The sequence below is a fragment of the Akebia trifoliata genome, chromosome 2, assembly GCF_017979445.1.
Source record: "Akebia trifoliata isolate Shusen 1 chromosome 2, ASM1797944v1, whole genome shotgun sequence".
Classification (NCBI taxonomy): Eukaryota; Viridiplantae; Streptophyta; class Magnoliopsida; order Ranunculales; family Lardizabalaceae; genus Akebia; species Akebia trifoliata.
Window position 1 is genome coordinate 28731526 of NC_141376.1, and position 17106 is coordinate 28748631.

At 35.7% G+C, this 17106-nt stretch overlaps 2 protein-coding genes and 1 long non-coding RNA gene across 5 annotated transcripts; 1 reads left to right on the forward strand and 2 right to left on the reverse strand.

Annotated features, from left to right (window-relative positions):
• Positions 1–2: 2 nt before the first annotated feature.
• LOC147410051 (CST complex subunit STN1-like) lies at positions 3–7980 on the reverse strand. Of its 3 annotated transcripts, none has more exons than XR_015175581.1 (3): positions 7544–7979; positions 1184–1363; positions 3–470 (listed from the first exon to the last, which is right to left on the reverse strand). XR_015175581.1 is itself a non-coding variant. In XM_086432244.1 (2 exons), the coding sequence occupies exons 1-2, from the start codon at positions 7911–7913 to the stop codon at positions 409–411; spliced, it is 432 nt and encodes a 143-aa protein (XP_086288370.1). In that variant the 5' UTR covers positions 7914–7980; the 3' UTR covers positions 3–408. The 3 variants fall into 3 exon arrangements, 1 of the variants encoding a protein (XP_086288370.1); XR_015175580.1 differs by having other exon boundaries at positions 704–1363; XM_086432244.1 differs by lacking the exon at positions 1184–1363 and having other exon boundaries at positions 7544–7980.
• Positions 7981–11224: 3244 nt separating this feature from the next.
• LOC147410052 (uncharacterized) lies at positions 11225–13924 on the reverse strand. The gene is made up of 2 exons (XR_015175582.1): positions 13445–13924; positions 11225–13388 (listed from the first exon to the last, which is right to left on the reverse strand). It is a non-coding gene; the product is annotated as an uncharacterized LOC147410052 (long non-coding RNA).
• Positions 13925–16062: 2138 nt separating this feature from the next.
• On the forward strand, positions 16063–16840 carry LOC147410053 (geraniol 8-hydroxylase-like). The gene has a single exon (XM_086432243.1). The coding sequence runs from the start codon at positions 16096–16098 to the stop codon at positions 16705–16707; it is 612 nt and encodes a 203-aa protein (XP_086288369.1). The 5' UTR covers positions 16063–16095; the 3' UTR covers positions 16708–16840.
• The last annotated feature ends 266 nt before the right edge of the window (positions 16841–17106 follow it).

Here is a 17106-nt window from a genome sequence, read left to right on the forward strand (position 1 = left end):
AACTCCCACCTATGTAGTTTTTCCTAATATTTTTAGGTGAGGAACTAAAAACTAAATAAATAAAAGCACTCAAAACCAAAATAACTAAAAAGAAAGACCCTAAAAATGTGGAGTAGCAAGCATCTTCTAATAAAAACCAAAGATTAACCACAAAGACAAAGCTATAAATTAGACCCCTAAATTTCTTGTACACTTTTGACTATAAAAATAGTAGACCTAAGATTGATAATACGAGAGATCGAGAATCCAAAATTTTATGACACCCAAATTGTGAAAATGAAAAAAAAAATTAATAAGATAATGATTATGAGTTCTAGACTTCTAGGCAGATACAAATTGAAAATTACAAAGAAAGAAGCTTTTGTTTAGCATTAAGAGAAAACTTCTCTTGGACATTTTATCAAATAGTTAGTATATAAACAATAGTAGAGCTTCCTTCCTCAGAAGAACCAAATAGAAATCCAAAGTTCCTGCAAAAATCATCCAACCCATCACATTCCATTGTATGATCAAAGGATTATTGCAAGAAATTTATAAAATGGTAAACGTAAAACTCTTATGACACCTAACTTGAATCCTAATATGGAATGCATGATATTCTAGGTGGCATCTCAAATGGTTTCACTATTGCGTGTCACGTGTACCAAACAGACTATGCAAGATGCACATAACGATTCATCTTTCACATATCCGCTTAACTTACCTTTTCCTTTTGGATGAACAACCATCTTGATTCAACCTTTAGATCGACTATAGATGGCATGATCTCTACATTTTTAATTTCTCACAAATCAAGTTCAAAGAATGTCCAAAATATGTTCAAGGAAATAAAAACCAGTGAAAGGATAAGAACCTACCTTCTCTAGAAATATGGTCATTTATCTACTATGCGTCATAAATAATTTTGACCTTGGAGAATATAATCACCTTCAAATTGAAGTTTGTTTAAACATTGCCATCAAAATTAGATGATATGAAGAAAAAATAATTTGTTTCCCTTCTTTGATCGATTGATGTTCCTAATGCATTTTAAAGATAGCAATATTTGAAAAGGTCTTTCCGTGTATGACTCCATGAGATTGATAGGTTGTTGCAAGTGACTTTGTTTATTACAGCAAAGTTCAAGAATGGGAACAACCAACTATTCATAACAACACTCTGAAAGATGCATAGTCTAACAAACCTTATAAAATGGTAACAAACCCCCATCCCCACTACGTGGTCAAAATCCGGTAAACGGTACTAATGGACTCTGTCTTACGGGTCTGAAGTCAGTCTTGTCCCCTCCTTCCTTGTGCCAACATGGTACTTGCTAATGTAGACACCCCATTTTCGCACTCGCCTGATTAATCAATTCGTCAACCTAATTGAAACGATTCCCAATGATGGATGAATATTCCAATATTTTTTATTTGTTACAAAATATCTTTCAAAAATTTAGATGAGGTATTTCAAGCAAACAAAACTTTAGACACTACGCTACGTTAGAAAAATATGACCCAAAGGCATAGAAATCATCATTTTTAGACAAAAAGAAGCTTTACGAAAAAAATCACTAAAAAATGATCAAATTACCAAAAATATCAAAACATCCATAGAGCCTACATTACACTTAGGAAAATCCTTTCGAACACATAAAACAACAAATAAAAATCAAATAAATCGTTTCGCCAATTTTCACAATATTTGACAAAATTACAAAAATGCCCTTCATAGGATTCACGATTATTTTACATCAAAAATCTATAAATGATATTAAACCGATACTCTTAGTAAATTCCTTATGAAAAACTGATTTCAAAACATCTCAAAATGACCTCTCAACACAAAAGTCCTCGTCAGGGGCAAAATGATAATTTTTCAATCTTAAAAATTCAAAATTTTGAAATTAATAATTAAAACATAAATTAACATAAAATAAAATCTTAATAAATTAAATTAAATTTTTAAACAATTAAAATCAAATAATTAAGCCCACGAGCCAAATTTTAAATGGTAACTCTATAAATAGGAGCATCTACAACTCAATCTCGTAGGTAAAAATAAAGCCTAAGAAAGAGAGGTCAGAAACTTCTCCCAGCCTTCCCAAAATCCTATATTAGAAGCATCAACTCTCAACCTAACATCTAAACCCTAGTCTTTGTTTAAAAAACACCAAAAAAACCCTCCAAAAACACCCAGAAATCTTTCAAAAAGCATCCAAAAAATTAGAAAAAAAAAAAAAAAACTCAGATCTAGGAGGAGGATACCTCAACTTGAAAATCGAAAACAAATCTAATGAAAGAGAAAAAAATAAGAAAACTCACACAAGGAGGCTCTCCACCAGCTCTAAGGGAACCCGTTGTCGTAATTACTAAGGTAAAAATAATTTTTATTTATTTATTATATTTTTTTAGGTCATTATTTTTAGCAATGTAATTTTTGGAAAAGTAAAAACTGGCGTTTGTCGGGCAAGATTGGTGCTTATATAAATATTGTGTTTTCTTATAAAAATATTGGATCCCTGTACTTATTAGAAAAAAGTTTTCAAATGGTACATATGATTAAAAAAAAATGCATAAAATTAATTTTTTTTTTTTATGGAACCCCAAAATCCGTGTGAGCCCAGCTTATATTAGTTAGGATTGGGTTCGGGCTTAGTCAACTTAGGCCCGAGTATAGACTGGTCTTTAGCTATACCCCTCTCTTTAGAGCTGGATTAGAGCTCAACGAAGCCCAGTCCGAACCCATCCATTTACAGCTCTACCTAATGCTGTACATTGAAAGTAGTTTGGTAGGAAGACAACCTAACTAGTATGCACTTCCACAAGCATTCAATGTCTATCTTGATTTGAGTTGATCAGTAATGTTCAATTTAAACAATCAGACGTCCTTCAAGGATTCTTTTTAGTTTATTTGAACTAGAAGATCACGAATTCAGACACAATAAGTATTTGCTTAGTATGGATTAGATTTAAAAATGATTAGGTTCGTAACAAATATGTGGCTTTAATCAGGTCTTAGAGATGGTGGATGGAAAGCGATAGGACATATAGAGATAAAAATAATAAAAAATAAAATGTTTGAAATTTTAATCATTTTACTTTCAGAGAACTGCCATTGACACCCCAACTTTTATTTATTACACCCTGATTCTTAAATTATTTATCACCATAATTAAAGATTAAAACAAACCACTCAAACATTACAAAAGTTTGATTTAAGTTATTACTTCCATTTTACAAAGTATTATAACACATTCAAACAATTTCAGCAGTTGTTTACAATTAGGATTAATCCCATATAAAATCCTAAATTTAATAAATAGAAATTATAAATAAATAAAAGGAAAAAAAAAAAGAGTTTCTGTTGGCACTCCAACTTTCACTTATTCTCAATCACTGACTTAATTTTTTATTTTAATTAGGGTGTAAGAAGTAAAAGTTGGGTTGCCAATAGAAGCTCTATCATTTTCAACATTTCATTATTATTGAAGACTTTTAACCCAAAGATTTGGGGACATAGCTAAACGATTTTTATTCGCTTATAAGAAAACATGTCTAACATGACACATTATTGATAAAAGTGTGTTTGTGTGTGTTAGTGTTCGGCAGCCAATGTTTGGGAGCCAAAATTTGTCTTATATGATTTAAAAGTTTTGGATTGGACTGATGTTTTATGAGGATAATCTCTATGGTGTGTAGATCATCTCACAAAAAATTAGCCCTATTTGAAACTTTTAACCCCATCAAAAGTGGTCGACAAATTAATGATAAAAAACAACTGTCCACAATTCTAAATCACTTTTGATAGAGTTAAAAGGTTCAGACTAGGCTGACTTTTTGTGATGATGATCGCCTCACCATAGACATCATCCTCACAAAAAATCAGTCCAATTGGAAACTTTTTATAAGATCAGATTCAAGAACCAATAAAATAGCCAAAGTATTTTGTCTTATATGGGTTAGAAGCTTTTGAATGAGCTGATTTTTTGTAAGGATGATCACTATGGTGAGGAGGTCATCCTCACAAAAAATCAGATCATTGTAAAACTTCTAACCCCAATTTACAAGTTAAAGAATCATAGATTGTCAATTTCTAACATTAATTTGTGAATCACTTTTAATGGGGTTAGAAGTTTCGAAATGGGCTGCTTTTTTAGTGAGAATTATCTCCTCACCATAGAGATCATCATCACAAAAAGTCAACCTATTCGAAAACTTTTAGCCATATAGAACAAAACTTTGGCTCTTTAAGTTTTGGCTAACGAACGCTACCCACATATATATATATAGGATCAGGTTCAATCGCCAACAATAAAAACCAACATTGGTAGCCAACATCTTGTCCTTTATGTGAGGAGATCATCCTCACAAAAAATCAGCTCATTTTAGAGTTTCTAACGCCATCAAAAGTGGTTTACAAGTTAAAGAAACGTGGACCATTAATTTTTACTGTTAATTTGTAAATCACTTTTGATGAAATTAGAGGTTTTAGAATGGGCTGATTTTTTGTGATGATGAACATTTATATATATATAGGGTCACGTTCCTAAGACTCATATTGAGACTCACATTGCGACACACCGTTTTGTCTTATATGGGCAAAAATGTTTGGAATGAGATGATTTTTTGTGAGGATGATCTCTGTGATGAGGGGATCATCCTGGCAAAAAATCATCCCATTCCAAAACTTCTAACCCCATAAAAATTGATTTACAAAAATTGGACGGTCTATAATTTTTTAACAAAAATTGGACGGTCTAGAAGTTTCATAATGAGCTGATTTTTGGCAAGGATGATCTACTCACCATAGAGATCATCCTCACAAAAAATCAGCCCATTCCAAATATTTTTGCCCATATAAGACAAAATGGTGTGTCGCAATGTGAGTCCCAATATGAGTCTTAGGAACGCTGTTCATATATATATATATATATATATGGATAGGGAGCCGTTCGGATGCCAACGATTAGGTGAGGAAATCCTCACCAAAAATCAATCCATTCTGAAACTTCTAACCCCATCAAAAGAGGTTAACAAAAAAAAAAGGATGGTTCACGATTCTTCAACTCATAAGCATGGGGTTAGAAGTTTCAGAATGAGCTGATTTTTTGTGAGGATGATCTCCTCATGATAAAGTTTATCTAGACCAAAAATCAGCCCATTCCAAAAATTCTACCCATGTAGGTCAAAACGTGTTGGCCATAACATTGGCACATAAACATATACTAATGTAAAACGAGGTATGCAGGACATATTTATCAGGGGAACAGATACAAGCTCAAGCACATTGGAATGGACAATGCAGAGCTACTCCGCCATCCGAATATGATGGAAAAGGCTCAATTGGAGCTCGAAAGAGCTATTGGCAAGAACAAACCCGTAGAGGAGTCAGATATTGCTTGATTCCCATACTTACAGGCAATTGTTAAGGAAACCTTGCGGCTCCACTCTTAATTCCCCATAGAGCTGAAACCAGTGTTGAAAGTGCCAGTGAACGTGTGGGCTATCAATAGAGATCCTAACATATGGGAAAAGCCCAATTCGTTCATACCCAATAGATTTTTGGGGTCAGATATTGATTTTCGAGGTCAACATTTTGAGTTCATCCCATTCGGTTCAGGTAAGCGGATTTGTCCAGGATTGACATTGGCATACAGAATGGTGCATTGGATGTTGGCTTCGCTTCGCCACTCATTTGGTTGGAAGCTTGAAGATGCGATGAAACCAGAAGATGTGAGTGTGCACAAAAAGTTTGGGTGAACTTTACAAAAGGCAGAACCTCTCCGGGCAATACCCATCTAAGTTTAAGAATGTTACTTGATTAATATTTTTTGACTACTAGCTTTGAGAATTGTTTTCTCCATTTATGGGTTATCTCCATGAACACACCCTCAACTAATTGTCAAATTAAACATACACATCGTGTCTTAATTGAAGAAAGTTTCCTAGACAGAACTGAATGGGGGGACAGAATTCATTTGACCAAGACTTAAGATGTTTGAATAGTACTTTTTTCATGAAGACTCTAGAGTATCATGATTTTGATGTTGTCTCTAATCTGTCTTTGCCATTAGGGTTGTCAATGGATTCTATCAAACATTAAATCTGATCCATTCCAATCTGCAATCTTCGGATTTTGATCAAGGATTTGGTTTCAATAAGAATATCAGGTCGGTTCTAAATCATTTAATGCCCAATCCAATAAAATATGAGAAATTATGGAATTTATATATGTACATAAAGTTGGCCTAGTGGCAAGTAGAACCTTGATAAGCTCCTTAGGAAGAGTACGTTAAGCACTCGAAACCCCACGAAACTATGAATTTCTTGGGGCCACCCACTAGGGTCCGGTTGACCCTCAACTCAACCTGTTGCACGTAGGACTTTCCGAGGGGGGTGGGATGAGTGAGGCGTGATTGTTCGCCATCTCCGCCATTAATCGAAGATCAGAGGGATTGCGCCTTGAAAGTAAGGAGAATTGAGATGGTTGAGCCAAAGCATACCTGGAATGCAACCAGTGCCATCGTCTATAAGGAATTTAATGAATTTGTCTGGTTTGTCCAATCCAAAACTTTTAAGTCATATAAGACAAATTTTGTCTCCCAACATTGTCCCCCTGAGATTGAGTCCGAACTTGAAATCAAAACTCATGTATGATGATAATGACGACGATCTAAAATCAGATCTGATATTTAACCAAGACCATTATCAGAATTAATATCTATCAATTGTTCATGGCTTGCAAGCCCATTCTTAAATATCTAAAATATATAGATAGAGTTCAACATGAAGAAATCGCGTTTTCTTACCTATGGAAGACAAACAGAAACTCGATCGGATACTTGGACGGAGATCTGTTAAAGGTCATGACCTAAACCCCTTTTGATTTCCCCGCTCTATGCTTTTATCGAGTGTGATAATGGTAGAGGAGGAGCTTCTTTTTTTTTTGGTTTATGTTAGAAATATAAGAGGGGTAAAAATGATATTTCACCCAAAGCCCATTCAGTGGAGGCTTTCTCGAATTAGCTCTCGCGCAAAAGCAACCCCTAACTTGCTTCTTGAAAATGGGATTTTTGACCTCCAAAAAAACGTCAAAAAAAAAAAAACACCCCTAACAAACGTGACAAAAAGCTAGAAAAGCCTGGGAAAAAAAGCTCTAACAAATAACCCCCAAGTATATACAGTGCTCACAACTCAACTGATTTGACTCAAACTCAATTGACTCAGTCTCAAATCAATTCAAGCTACAAGAAAAATGAAAAAAAAACACTCTCGATCCCTGTCATCCATGATTTTCAGTCTCGGTTTCATAACTCGTACGAGTCATGTCCTTAGATTGTTGACCAAGAATGACGAAGAAATGGGAGTGACTTGGTCATGGCATCTCATCTCATTCACGAAAGGTCCCAAGATGACTCAGGCGGGTATGGACAAATTTACAGTAGGTCTGATAATATTGTAACAATTCTTGGCTAACTTGATGCAATCCAACCAATGCAAGATCTCCATATTGGGATCTCTCTCAACAAAAACATCCGAAACAGTAATCTGCAACATACCTCTGTACACAGTAATCTTACCACGAACCCTAGTGAGAACACCCAATTGGATGAGTGAGGCGTGATTGTTCGCCATCTCCGCCATTAATCGAAGATCAGAGGGATTGCGCCTTGAGAAGTAAGGAGAATTGAGATGGTTGAGCCAAAGAATACATGGAATGCAACCAGTGCCATCGTCTATAAGGAATTTAATGAATTTGTCTGGTTTGAGTTCTCGGGTAACAACTACGCCTAGGGTTTCGGCTCTAGAGATTCGTTTGTCTTTTATATACAAGGAATTAGGATCTGAAGAAGAAGAGGAGGGCTTTTGTGTGAGGGAGAGGAAGTCGAAGGCGAGGAGCTTTATGTGAGATCTCTGCATTGAATCCATGGTTTATCTTCCCATTTCTCTGATTTCATGCCTCTTAGTACTCTTGGATTTTTAAAAGAAAATGACTTAAATATCCTCACCTTCAACCGATTTTCCTCATTATTAAAGAAAATTTGGCGATTTAAACATACCCCTCCACTTTTTTGTTCAATAATAGGAATACCCGCTATGTTTTCAAATTTGATAACATCCTCCCCTCCACGTAAGTTTTGTACAGGAGGTTAAATATAAAGTGACTTAGGGCTTGTCTGAATACACCTCTCCATGCAAGAGTAAAAGTTCAATCATTCCCCCCACAAGAGCAAAAAATCTCTCCGTAGAAGAGTAGGTCTTTGAAACTTTTCAATAAAGAGTAAAAAACCTCTAGCTCCCCACAAAAGCAAAGCAGAAGTCTTCAAGAAGCTCTATTCAAACGTAGTGTTAAATGCTCTTATCTTCCACTTCCCCCAAAAAATCTAGTAGTATCTACCAGTGGCCTCAAGATTGTACCTCACATCACACTTTCATGCAAGTGTATCCGAATCATAAATGCATTTTTCACTCATATCTTGAGGTACAATCATCCATGTTAGGAAGAAAGTGATGTGAGGTACAATCTTAATCTTGAGGTCACTCCAGCACAACTCAAAAAATAAAATCATTCATCTTCAACCTTGAGGTAGGTTTCTTCAAAAGGAAGGGAAGGGGGTAGGTTTTTTCAAAAAAGAGAGGGGGGGGTTATAATGTTGAAGAGTTTAAAGATAATTGATTTTGAGGAGAAAATTCAATTACGCCTAAAGTTTTGGCTCTGGAGGCTGGTTTATCTTTTATGTAGAAGGAATTAGTGTTTGTAGTAGAAGAAGAAGAGAACTTTGGAGTGAGGGAGAGGAAGTCAAAGTCAAAGGCGAGGAGCTTCATCTGAGGTCTCTACGTTAGATCCATGGCTTTGCTCAAGTATAGAGATTTTTTTTTTTTTTTCTTTTTGGCGACTTCTCTAATTAGCTGATGGTGAGGATTGAATGCTTGGTGGGGAGTGAATATTTGAGATACTAGCACTTTCAAATGGGTCAATCTATTTTCACACACCAAAATGATCAAATACACCCACCTTAACTTTAAAATACCTTACTGCACACACCTAATAAATGTACTTCAACCTAAATTATTTATTTCGCCCACATCAAGGAAGATGATTAAATGCAAAAAAGTATAAAAAAATTTAAAGAAATAAAATAACTTGACAAAAAATCCTAAAACCTAATCTACATTGATTCAACTTCTCACATAACTCAAAAGGAGATAAGTATGAGAAAAAAGAACATGAAGTGGGCTTCAAGTTATTAATTCAATGGGTGGTGGTGTGTGCAATAAGTAATAACAAAAGGATAAGATGATAATTTGCTCTTTTACAAAAGTCATTTAAGTGGGTGCAATTGGCCATTTCAGTATATGCAAATAGACCAACTCCTTTCAAATTGATGATTCACCTTTTCGACCTTAGTTTACTCATGAATAATAATAAAAGAGAGCTGTTATTAGCAACCCAACTACTACTTATTATACCCCAATTAAAAATCAAGAATAAAAAAAACTTAATAAATGAATGGGTTGAGAATGAGGGTAAAAGTTTAGGTGTCAATAGAAGCTCTCTCTTTTTCTTTTTTGACTAAATTTTTTTTTTCTTTTTGATTTAGGATTTTATATGATATGAGTTATTGATGCAATTTCTTGCTCTACTTTGTAATTCTCACGAACCACTTGATATCTGCAACCTTCAAACTTCTAAGTGTGCCTAAAACACAACTTCATCGATGCCCAAGTCATGTTAAGTATAAAAAAAGACAGAGTAACAATAAGGGGGAAGAAAATCATATCTTTTAGTGTTTCTATCCATGTATTTATAGAGCTGAAACCTTCAGATCCATTTTGATCTTGTTACCAATTTGACCCTCATCCAATTTAGAAGGTAAATCTTAATTAATTATTTGAAAATGTATCTAGTCAATATCCCTTCTACATACATTTATTCTTTGTTGGGATTTTTCCTTATCAAGATTTTAAGCACTTTTGATCTAATAATTGATTTTTAGGGATTTGGACTGATTGAATGACCTTACCATATGTCATTAACCTAACAAACTCCGACCAACCGAGGTCCAAACCCATGATTGATTTGCAGACGAGCTTACCTTCAAATGAGTTATCTCGGATCTTCATGCATAACTTGAATCACTAGGTGCGACGTGTCATCTCTTGGTATCCAACAAAAAAGATCCAAATGAGCCTAATATAATTGTAAACAGCTATTGAAATTGTTTGAACGAATGTCATAATGTTTTGTAATGATAAGATTATAATTTCAGCCAAACCTTGATAAAGTTAGAAGAGTGTGTTTTAATCTTTAATTGAGGTCTGATTACTAATTTAAGAAATTAGGGTATAATAAGTAAAACTTGGGGTGCCAATAGCATCTCTAATAAAATGACTTAAATCTCCTCCTATTAAATCAGTACCTATATTTTACTCATTATATTCAAAGAAGAAGAAAAAATACTTCTTTTTCCCCAAAAATCTATATCTTCGAGCTCATCTTGAATCCATAGATTTCAACGATTTTTTCTACCCAATCAAAATGTTGGTTGAGTTGAATCTCCTAATAGAAGATTCACTCCTGAATAATCTTGTTATATAAACAAATAAGAAACATGTGGTTGTAAGGTCCAAGAAGCTAAATATAGAGTATCTCATATTGTTTATGAGCTAATATAGCTCCGATCTTTCATGGAAGAATTGGGATTCAAAAGGGAAATACATTTGAAGTTAAAACCATTGATTATGAGACAGTCTCATTTATTGCGAATAATCCCATCTTTCATAAAAAAAAAAATAAAGGACTTTGAGGTAGATTTTCATTTTGTTGCGGAAAAAAAAAATTTGGTAAACAACATTCTAACAACTCCATTCATTCAATCACATTAGCCACCGAAAGCAATCCACTCCAATCGATTGAATTTCACTTTAAGGGGAAGTGTTGGAACTTGTTTTAACTCATGATGTATATCATTCCCACGTTTGGTTGGAAACTAATTATTAATATAAGAAGTTAAAGAAGAGAATCTGTGAATAGTGACTCTGAGAACAGAAACTTCACCTTCTCTAATCTCATTTTCCCCATACTTACATCATCTTTTCTACCTCATATTCAAAATCAGTAACACTTGTAACTTTAAAACATGATATTTCAGCACTTCTCTAAGAATTAAGGAAATTTTGGCCTCTTCAACATATGAAAATGGAAATCCAAAAAAACGCTGAGGAATCTAACAAAATGAAGCACACATAAAGACAAGTGCTGTGATTCAAAAATGATAGTTGAATGTTTTATACAGAGAAATACCTTCAAATGCTACAATAAATAACAATCAGTATCTCTGAAATTGGTTTGTATTGAAACGTGGTAGAACATGAACGCCCCCACAAAAACATTAAAGATCACATCATCTCTCTCCAACAGAGATGAATCTCTCTTTTTTTCAACTTTCTGGTAGACAACCTGGGGTAAGGCTGGGCACACCAGTTTTCATTTTATATGAAAAGATATGTGCATAATGAAAATTTAAATAAATAAATAAAAAGGGCCAAAGAAAGATGTACTCAACCGCAAAATAAAAAAAAGGAAGAATCAGCATTCATCTGGGAACAACATCCTCCTTTAGAAGAAATTCACCCGACTCACTTCTGTTGAAAAGCTTCTCAACTAGAAGATCCCATTTAGTTCCTCCATCACTGGACTTTGATGTCGTGTGAGAGCTTTCTGTATCTGAACTATGACGAGCCATAGCGTCTGCATCTCTGGCCGGTTCCTCTGGTGTCACGGCATGAGGGACGTTCAAGGACACAGCTCTTTCGAGAGCGTCCTTGTGCTCTATTTCAAGGGTCTGCAACCTTTCAAATCTTTGAGGTGTTGGTGCATTTGTCACTGCCGCGGCGCTGTTCTCCGTCATCCTCTGTGAGAAGTAAATGACAGTCAAAATTCAATGAAAATACTTCTGCTTCCCCTCAACTTTAAAAAAAAAAAATCAAATTTACTTTATGTTGCTTATGTTTAACCATTTTCTTCTCTTTTAGTTCCTGATAGACATAAGGGTGAAGGTGGGATTTTGTGATCCCAAATATGCGGTTACCATTCAAGGACTTAACCAACTTACCAAGTTGGCATCTACTTGTAAACCTAATCAATCATTTTCATTTCTTTTTTAATAGGTAAAAACATTTATGTATTAAGAAGCTTAAACAAATAGGACATCAACATAGCCTACCAGCAAACAATAGACAAGAAGCAGAAACAAAAAAAGGTTTACAAGCTATAAAACCTTCAAGATGAACAAAACAAGTCCCAGTCTAACAAAAAATCCTCAAAGCCAATCCAATTCCCTTAAAACAAATACCCCCATGTTGCCCTCAAATAAGAATTCCTCTACCTTGCCCATTACTAGTACACTACTTGCATTTGGCATCTGATGGGGATATCAAATATGATGGATCATTATTTAGTAGATTTTGTAGCCCATTAATGGGTTGGATAAATTTTAGAGATGTAAGAATCTTCTGTTTATTTGGTTTTTTATTATTTTAGGAGTCATCTATGAGCCAAAGTATTATTTACGTCAATCTTCTTTAGGGCTAATTTTGAGGGGTTAAAATTTGTCATATTAGATTGATATTTGTGTCATTTGAAAGGTTATTCAGTTAACTATCTAACAAGACCAATGATACGATCCTAAGATCGTATTGTGATGATCAAACCACAAAATAAAGAAAAAAAGTGAATGAGGTTAGAGATTGATCTAATTAGAGGCAGATCGGGCCTCAACCAATTCAAGATGGTCAATCTCCTAAACCCAAAAGGATTTTTTGATTAATTTCTCATTGATTCGCAAATTCGCAAAACCAAAATACGTGAAGTATTTATAGATAAAACCAACTAATCCTAATCCTAATTAAATCAAAATTAATCCTTATCCAATCCTAATCATAATCCAAATCTCCACTAAGAATCCTAATCCTGATTTAAATATCAACTAGCAATAGTATTATGTAACATGATCTATACTATTAATGTACTCCCTGTTACTATAATCTAGGTACGTAGCATTCCACCTCTCTTGAAATTGACCTTATCCTCAAAAGGTCGGATCCCAAATCGCATAGGAAACAATTACATCCATCTTAACACATGTCTTGTAGACCATTTGGATCTTGAAGTGAATGATGATGTCATCACCAATAGCATCTCGGACCTTCGTGTCTTGGAATTTCTACAAGATAATTGACTTGATGACATATACCTCAAAATCAATTGGGAATACAAAATTGAATGCTTTTTGTTCTTCATAATTATTGGAAAATAGTAGATAGTAGTAGTCTAATTCTTTTATTTATGTGTAAGGGCATTTATGTCCATTCACCTATGTAAGGGCATTTATGCCCATTCACCTATGTAAGGACATTTATGTCCATTCACCTATGTAAGGACATTTATGTCCATTCACCTTTTTATTAGTATAAATATCTGCCAAGCTCTTAATTAGAGACTTGACAATTCCTTTCTACAATTCTTCTTGGTATCAGAGCCAAAAAGGATCCATCGACCTCCCTTCTCCTCTCTTCTTTTGCTTCCTTCATCATCACCTCTAAACCTTGAAACTTAATAACTTAGTAGCAACTTCGTTGTAAGGTCTCCCCTTCGGGGGTTTCTTTTTTTTTTAATTCATGATCCCTTAATTGCATGTTGCGATAAGGATTGTTCCCGTTTTCATATGGTACGATTTTCTGTGCTGTGTGTATACCCTATCATAGGGTTTTCTGCCTGTCAATAAAAAAAAATTTTATCTATCCCTAGCCTGCGGTGGCCTGCAACAACAGTTTGGTGACTATTTGGTGGACGGCAACAGTGTTGGTGGCTGCTTGGGGACCTTTAACAGCACCATATACCTATTGGAAGACCGGCGGTGGCTTGTGACAGCAATAGACTACAGCTGGGTGACCTACGACAGCCTCCCTGTTAATGATTGACCCAGCTGGCAACGCCTGGAACCACGTCATTGCTCCATGCTTCAACGTTGAGGGGAATAGCTTGCAGAGCAACGAGTCAATCATTCTGGTACAGCACCATCTGCCTTCTGTAGTGAAGGATATGGTCCATGGGGTCCCTTGTTTCGTCATAGGTCTCAAACTTCGGTGTATGGAACACTCTTGGGGGTTCCGAACTCATTATCATTGGTGAGAACAGTGTCCCCTTGAGCTCCCAGATTGCGTTCCTCACCTTCTGAGCGGGGTCCTTCCCACATGCAAGTTCCTCATCCCTCCGCCTTAACATTACCTCCACTTCCTTCCTTGTCATTAGGTCCTTGACTTCTGAGCTTCCCTGCTGCGTTTTTACTGCTGTTGAATCTTCAGTCCAATCTGCCTCTATCCACGTTGTTCGAACAATATGATCTCTGCTCTGTTCTACACTTGGGCCTCTTCAATTTTCGCGCGCTCCGCCCAGTCTTCGCCTGAGTTCCTCATTCTCCCTCCTTATATTCGTTATCTCATTATTCTGCTTCTCCAAACCCCTGCTCATTTCCTCCCTCATCTCTGTGAGTAAGTTTGAATCTGCTGGTAAGGGATTTGATGGCTCTCCGCGTGTTTCACCTCTAACTCTTCCCATTTTGGTCGTTTTTCTCCTTGTAAATATCCTACAGATGGCGCCAAATTGTAGATGCTAGAATTTGCTCTACACTTTTCCTCTCTCTTTGCTCAGGCGGACCTGCGAATTAGCCCACTTCGACGATCAAGTTAGACATTATGAGAATTAGCCCACTTCGACAATCAAGTTAGACATTATGAAAGTTGATCAATCTTAATTTAGTTTAGAAAGAAGAAGAATTCGAACCTCCCATTTACCCATGGTCATCTTCCTTTTATAAGTATCCAACTTGATTATTTTCTGTGTCATTTTTGAAGTGACCCAGGGCAGTTAGCTCACTCTCTGACATGTCAGCTGCAGGAGTAGTTGCAACTGCCCTATCAATTTTGGATAATCAGAGCTGACCTGTCATGAGGTGGGTTGTTAGAGTTGTCAATCAATAGCACATCTGTCAGCCTCGTTCTGCCGACCTACACTGACGCCTGATATCCACGGAGTAAGCCATCCGTGCTACTTGATGGATTGGTAGTGCAGGTTCGAGCTGGTGTCCGTACATCCGACGAGTCTATCCAAGTGGGCACACATAGCAGTCTATCCGAGCTTCAAGTCCATACTTCTGGGCTTCATTCAAGCCACGTGTCCATGTTTGAGAATTTCCCCCACAATGACTAATGGAAAAGGTGGTGGCATTTGTGGGATTCCAAATTTGGCGTCAAAACATACACAATGTGAAAAAAGCTCAAATTTGATGGCCTTGGCCATCAAATTTCATAAAATTCGACAGTCAAGAGGTCGAATTGGCGTCGAATTTTTTATTGTCAATTTTTTTTTTCGACAAGTCGAAACCATCAAATTAATGAAGGATGAGAGAAATTCGACAGCTCTAAGTCATCAAATCTAGGAACATCAAGAATTTCGATGGTCCTAGAACGTCAAAAGTCACTTTCTAAAATTCATGGGCCTTGGCCCGTCAAAATTTTTTGTCGAATTTTCTAGTTTTCATGTAGTGATACTTACTTGCCTTCTCTCGCTATAATAGTAAAGATTCAACTCATCCTCAATCCATCTTGAATTAACTCCTTATGAATAACCCTTGTTACCTAAAATTTCATGATCTACTATTTTTACCAAAACAATATCTTGTTCTTGAGGTTTGAAGGTTAAAATAGATAAATTCTTGAGGTTGAAACAAATGCATTTAGATCATTTTTAATTTGTATATTAGAGACTAAAAATATAAACTTCTCCCTTTTTTCCTTCCAACTCAAAATTTCCCACTTGCAATTCATCTCTCCCTCATTTGCATGTTTAAGTGATAATGATTAAAGGTCATTTTCACATTTTTAACTGATAATTCTTAAGGTTGAAACAAATCTTGTTACTACACAAAAAAAATATCATAATCCACATTTTCTGTTATTCGTACACACATCTAATATGGTCCATTAGTTATGTAGATAAGTCATAGGAAAGCCCTAAACATGAACTAGACATTCTAATGTAAAATGATTTATGCAGGATATATTTGTTGCAGGAACAGACACAAGCTCAAGCACATTGGAATGGGCAATGACAGAGCTACTCCGCCACCCGAATATAATGGAAAATGCTCGATTGGAGCTTGAACAGAATATTGGCAAGAACAAGCCCGTGGAGGAGTCAGATATTGCTCGACTCCCTTACTTACAAGCAATCATTAAGGAAACATTGCGTCTACACCCACCCGTTCCACTCTTAATTCCTCGTAGAACTGAAACCGAAGTAGAAATATGTGGATTCACTGTGCCAAAGCATGCACAAGTTTTGGTGAATGTGTGGGCTATCGGCAGAGACCCTAACATATGGGAAAAGCCCAATTCATTCATGCCTGATAGATTTTTGGGGTCAGACATCGATTTTAGAGGCCGAGATTTCGAGCTCATCCCATTCGGTGCAGGAAGACGAATTTGTCCAGGATTGCCATTGGCATACCGAATGATTCACTTGATGTTGGCATCACTTCTCCACTCATTTGGTTGGAAGTTTGAAGAAGGCATAAAGTCAGAGGAAGTGAGTGTGAAAGAAAAGTTTGGGCTAACTTTACAAAAGGCAGAGCCTCTCCGAGCTATACCAATCCAAGCCTGAGTTTATTTTCATTTGTATTAGTACCAGGTTGTGTTGCACGTGGTTGTATCTAGTAACTAACTTGTATGATACAACTTTCCTATAAATAAAAAATTAAGGCTAAATAAAGCAGCATACCCAAAAGACTCTTGGAAGTGATGTGAATAGATTTGATTGCGGAGAAAATTAAACAACTCCCACCTATGTAGTTTTTCCTGATGTGAATAGATTTGATTGCGGAGAAAATTAAACAACTCCCACCTATGTAGTTTTTCCTAATATTTTTAGGTGAGGAACTAAAAACTAAATAAATAAAAGCACTCAAAACCAAAATAACTAAAAAGAAAGACCCTAAAAATGTGGAGTAGCAAGCATCTTCTAATAAAAACCAAAGATTAACCACAAAGACAAAGCTATAAA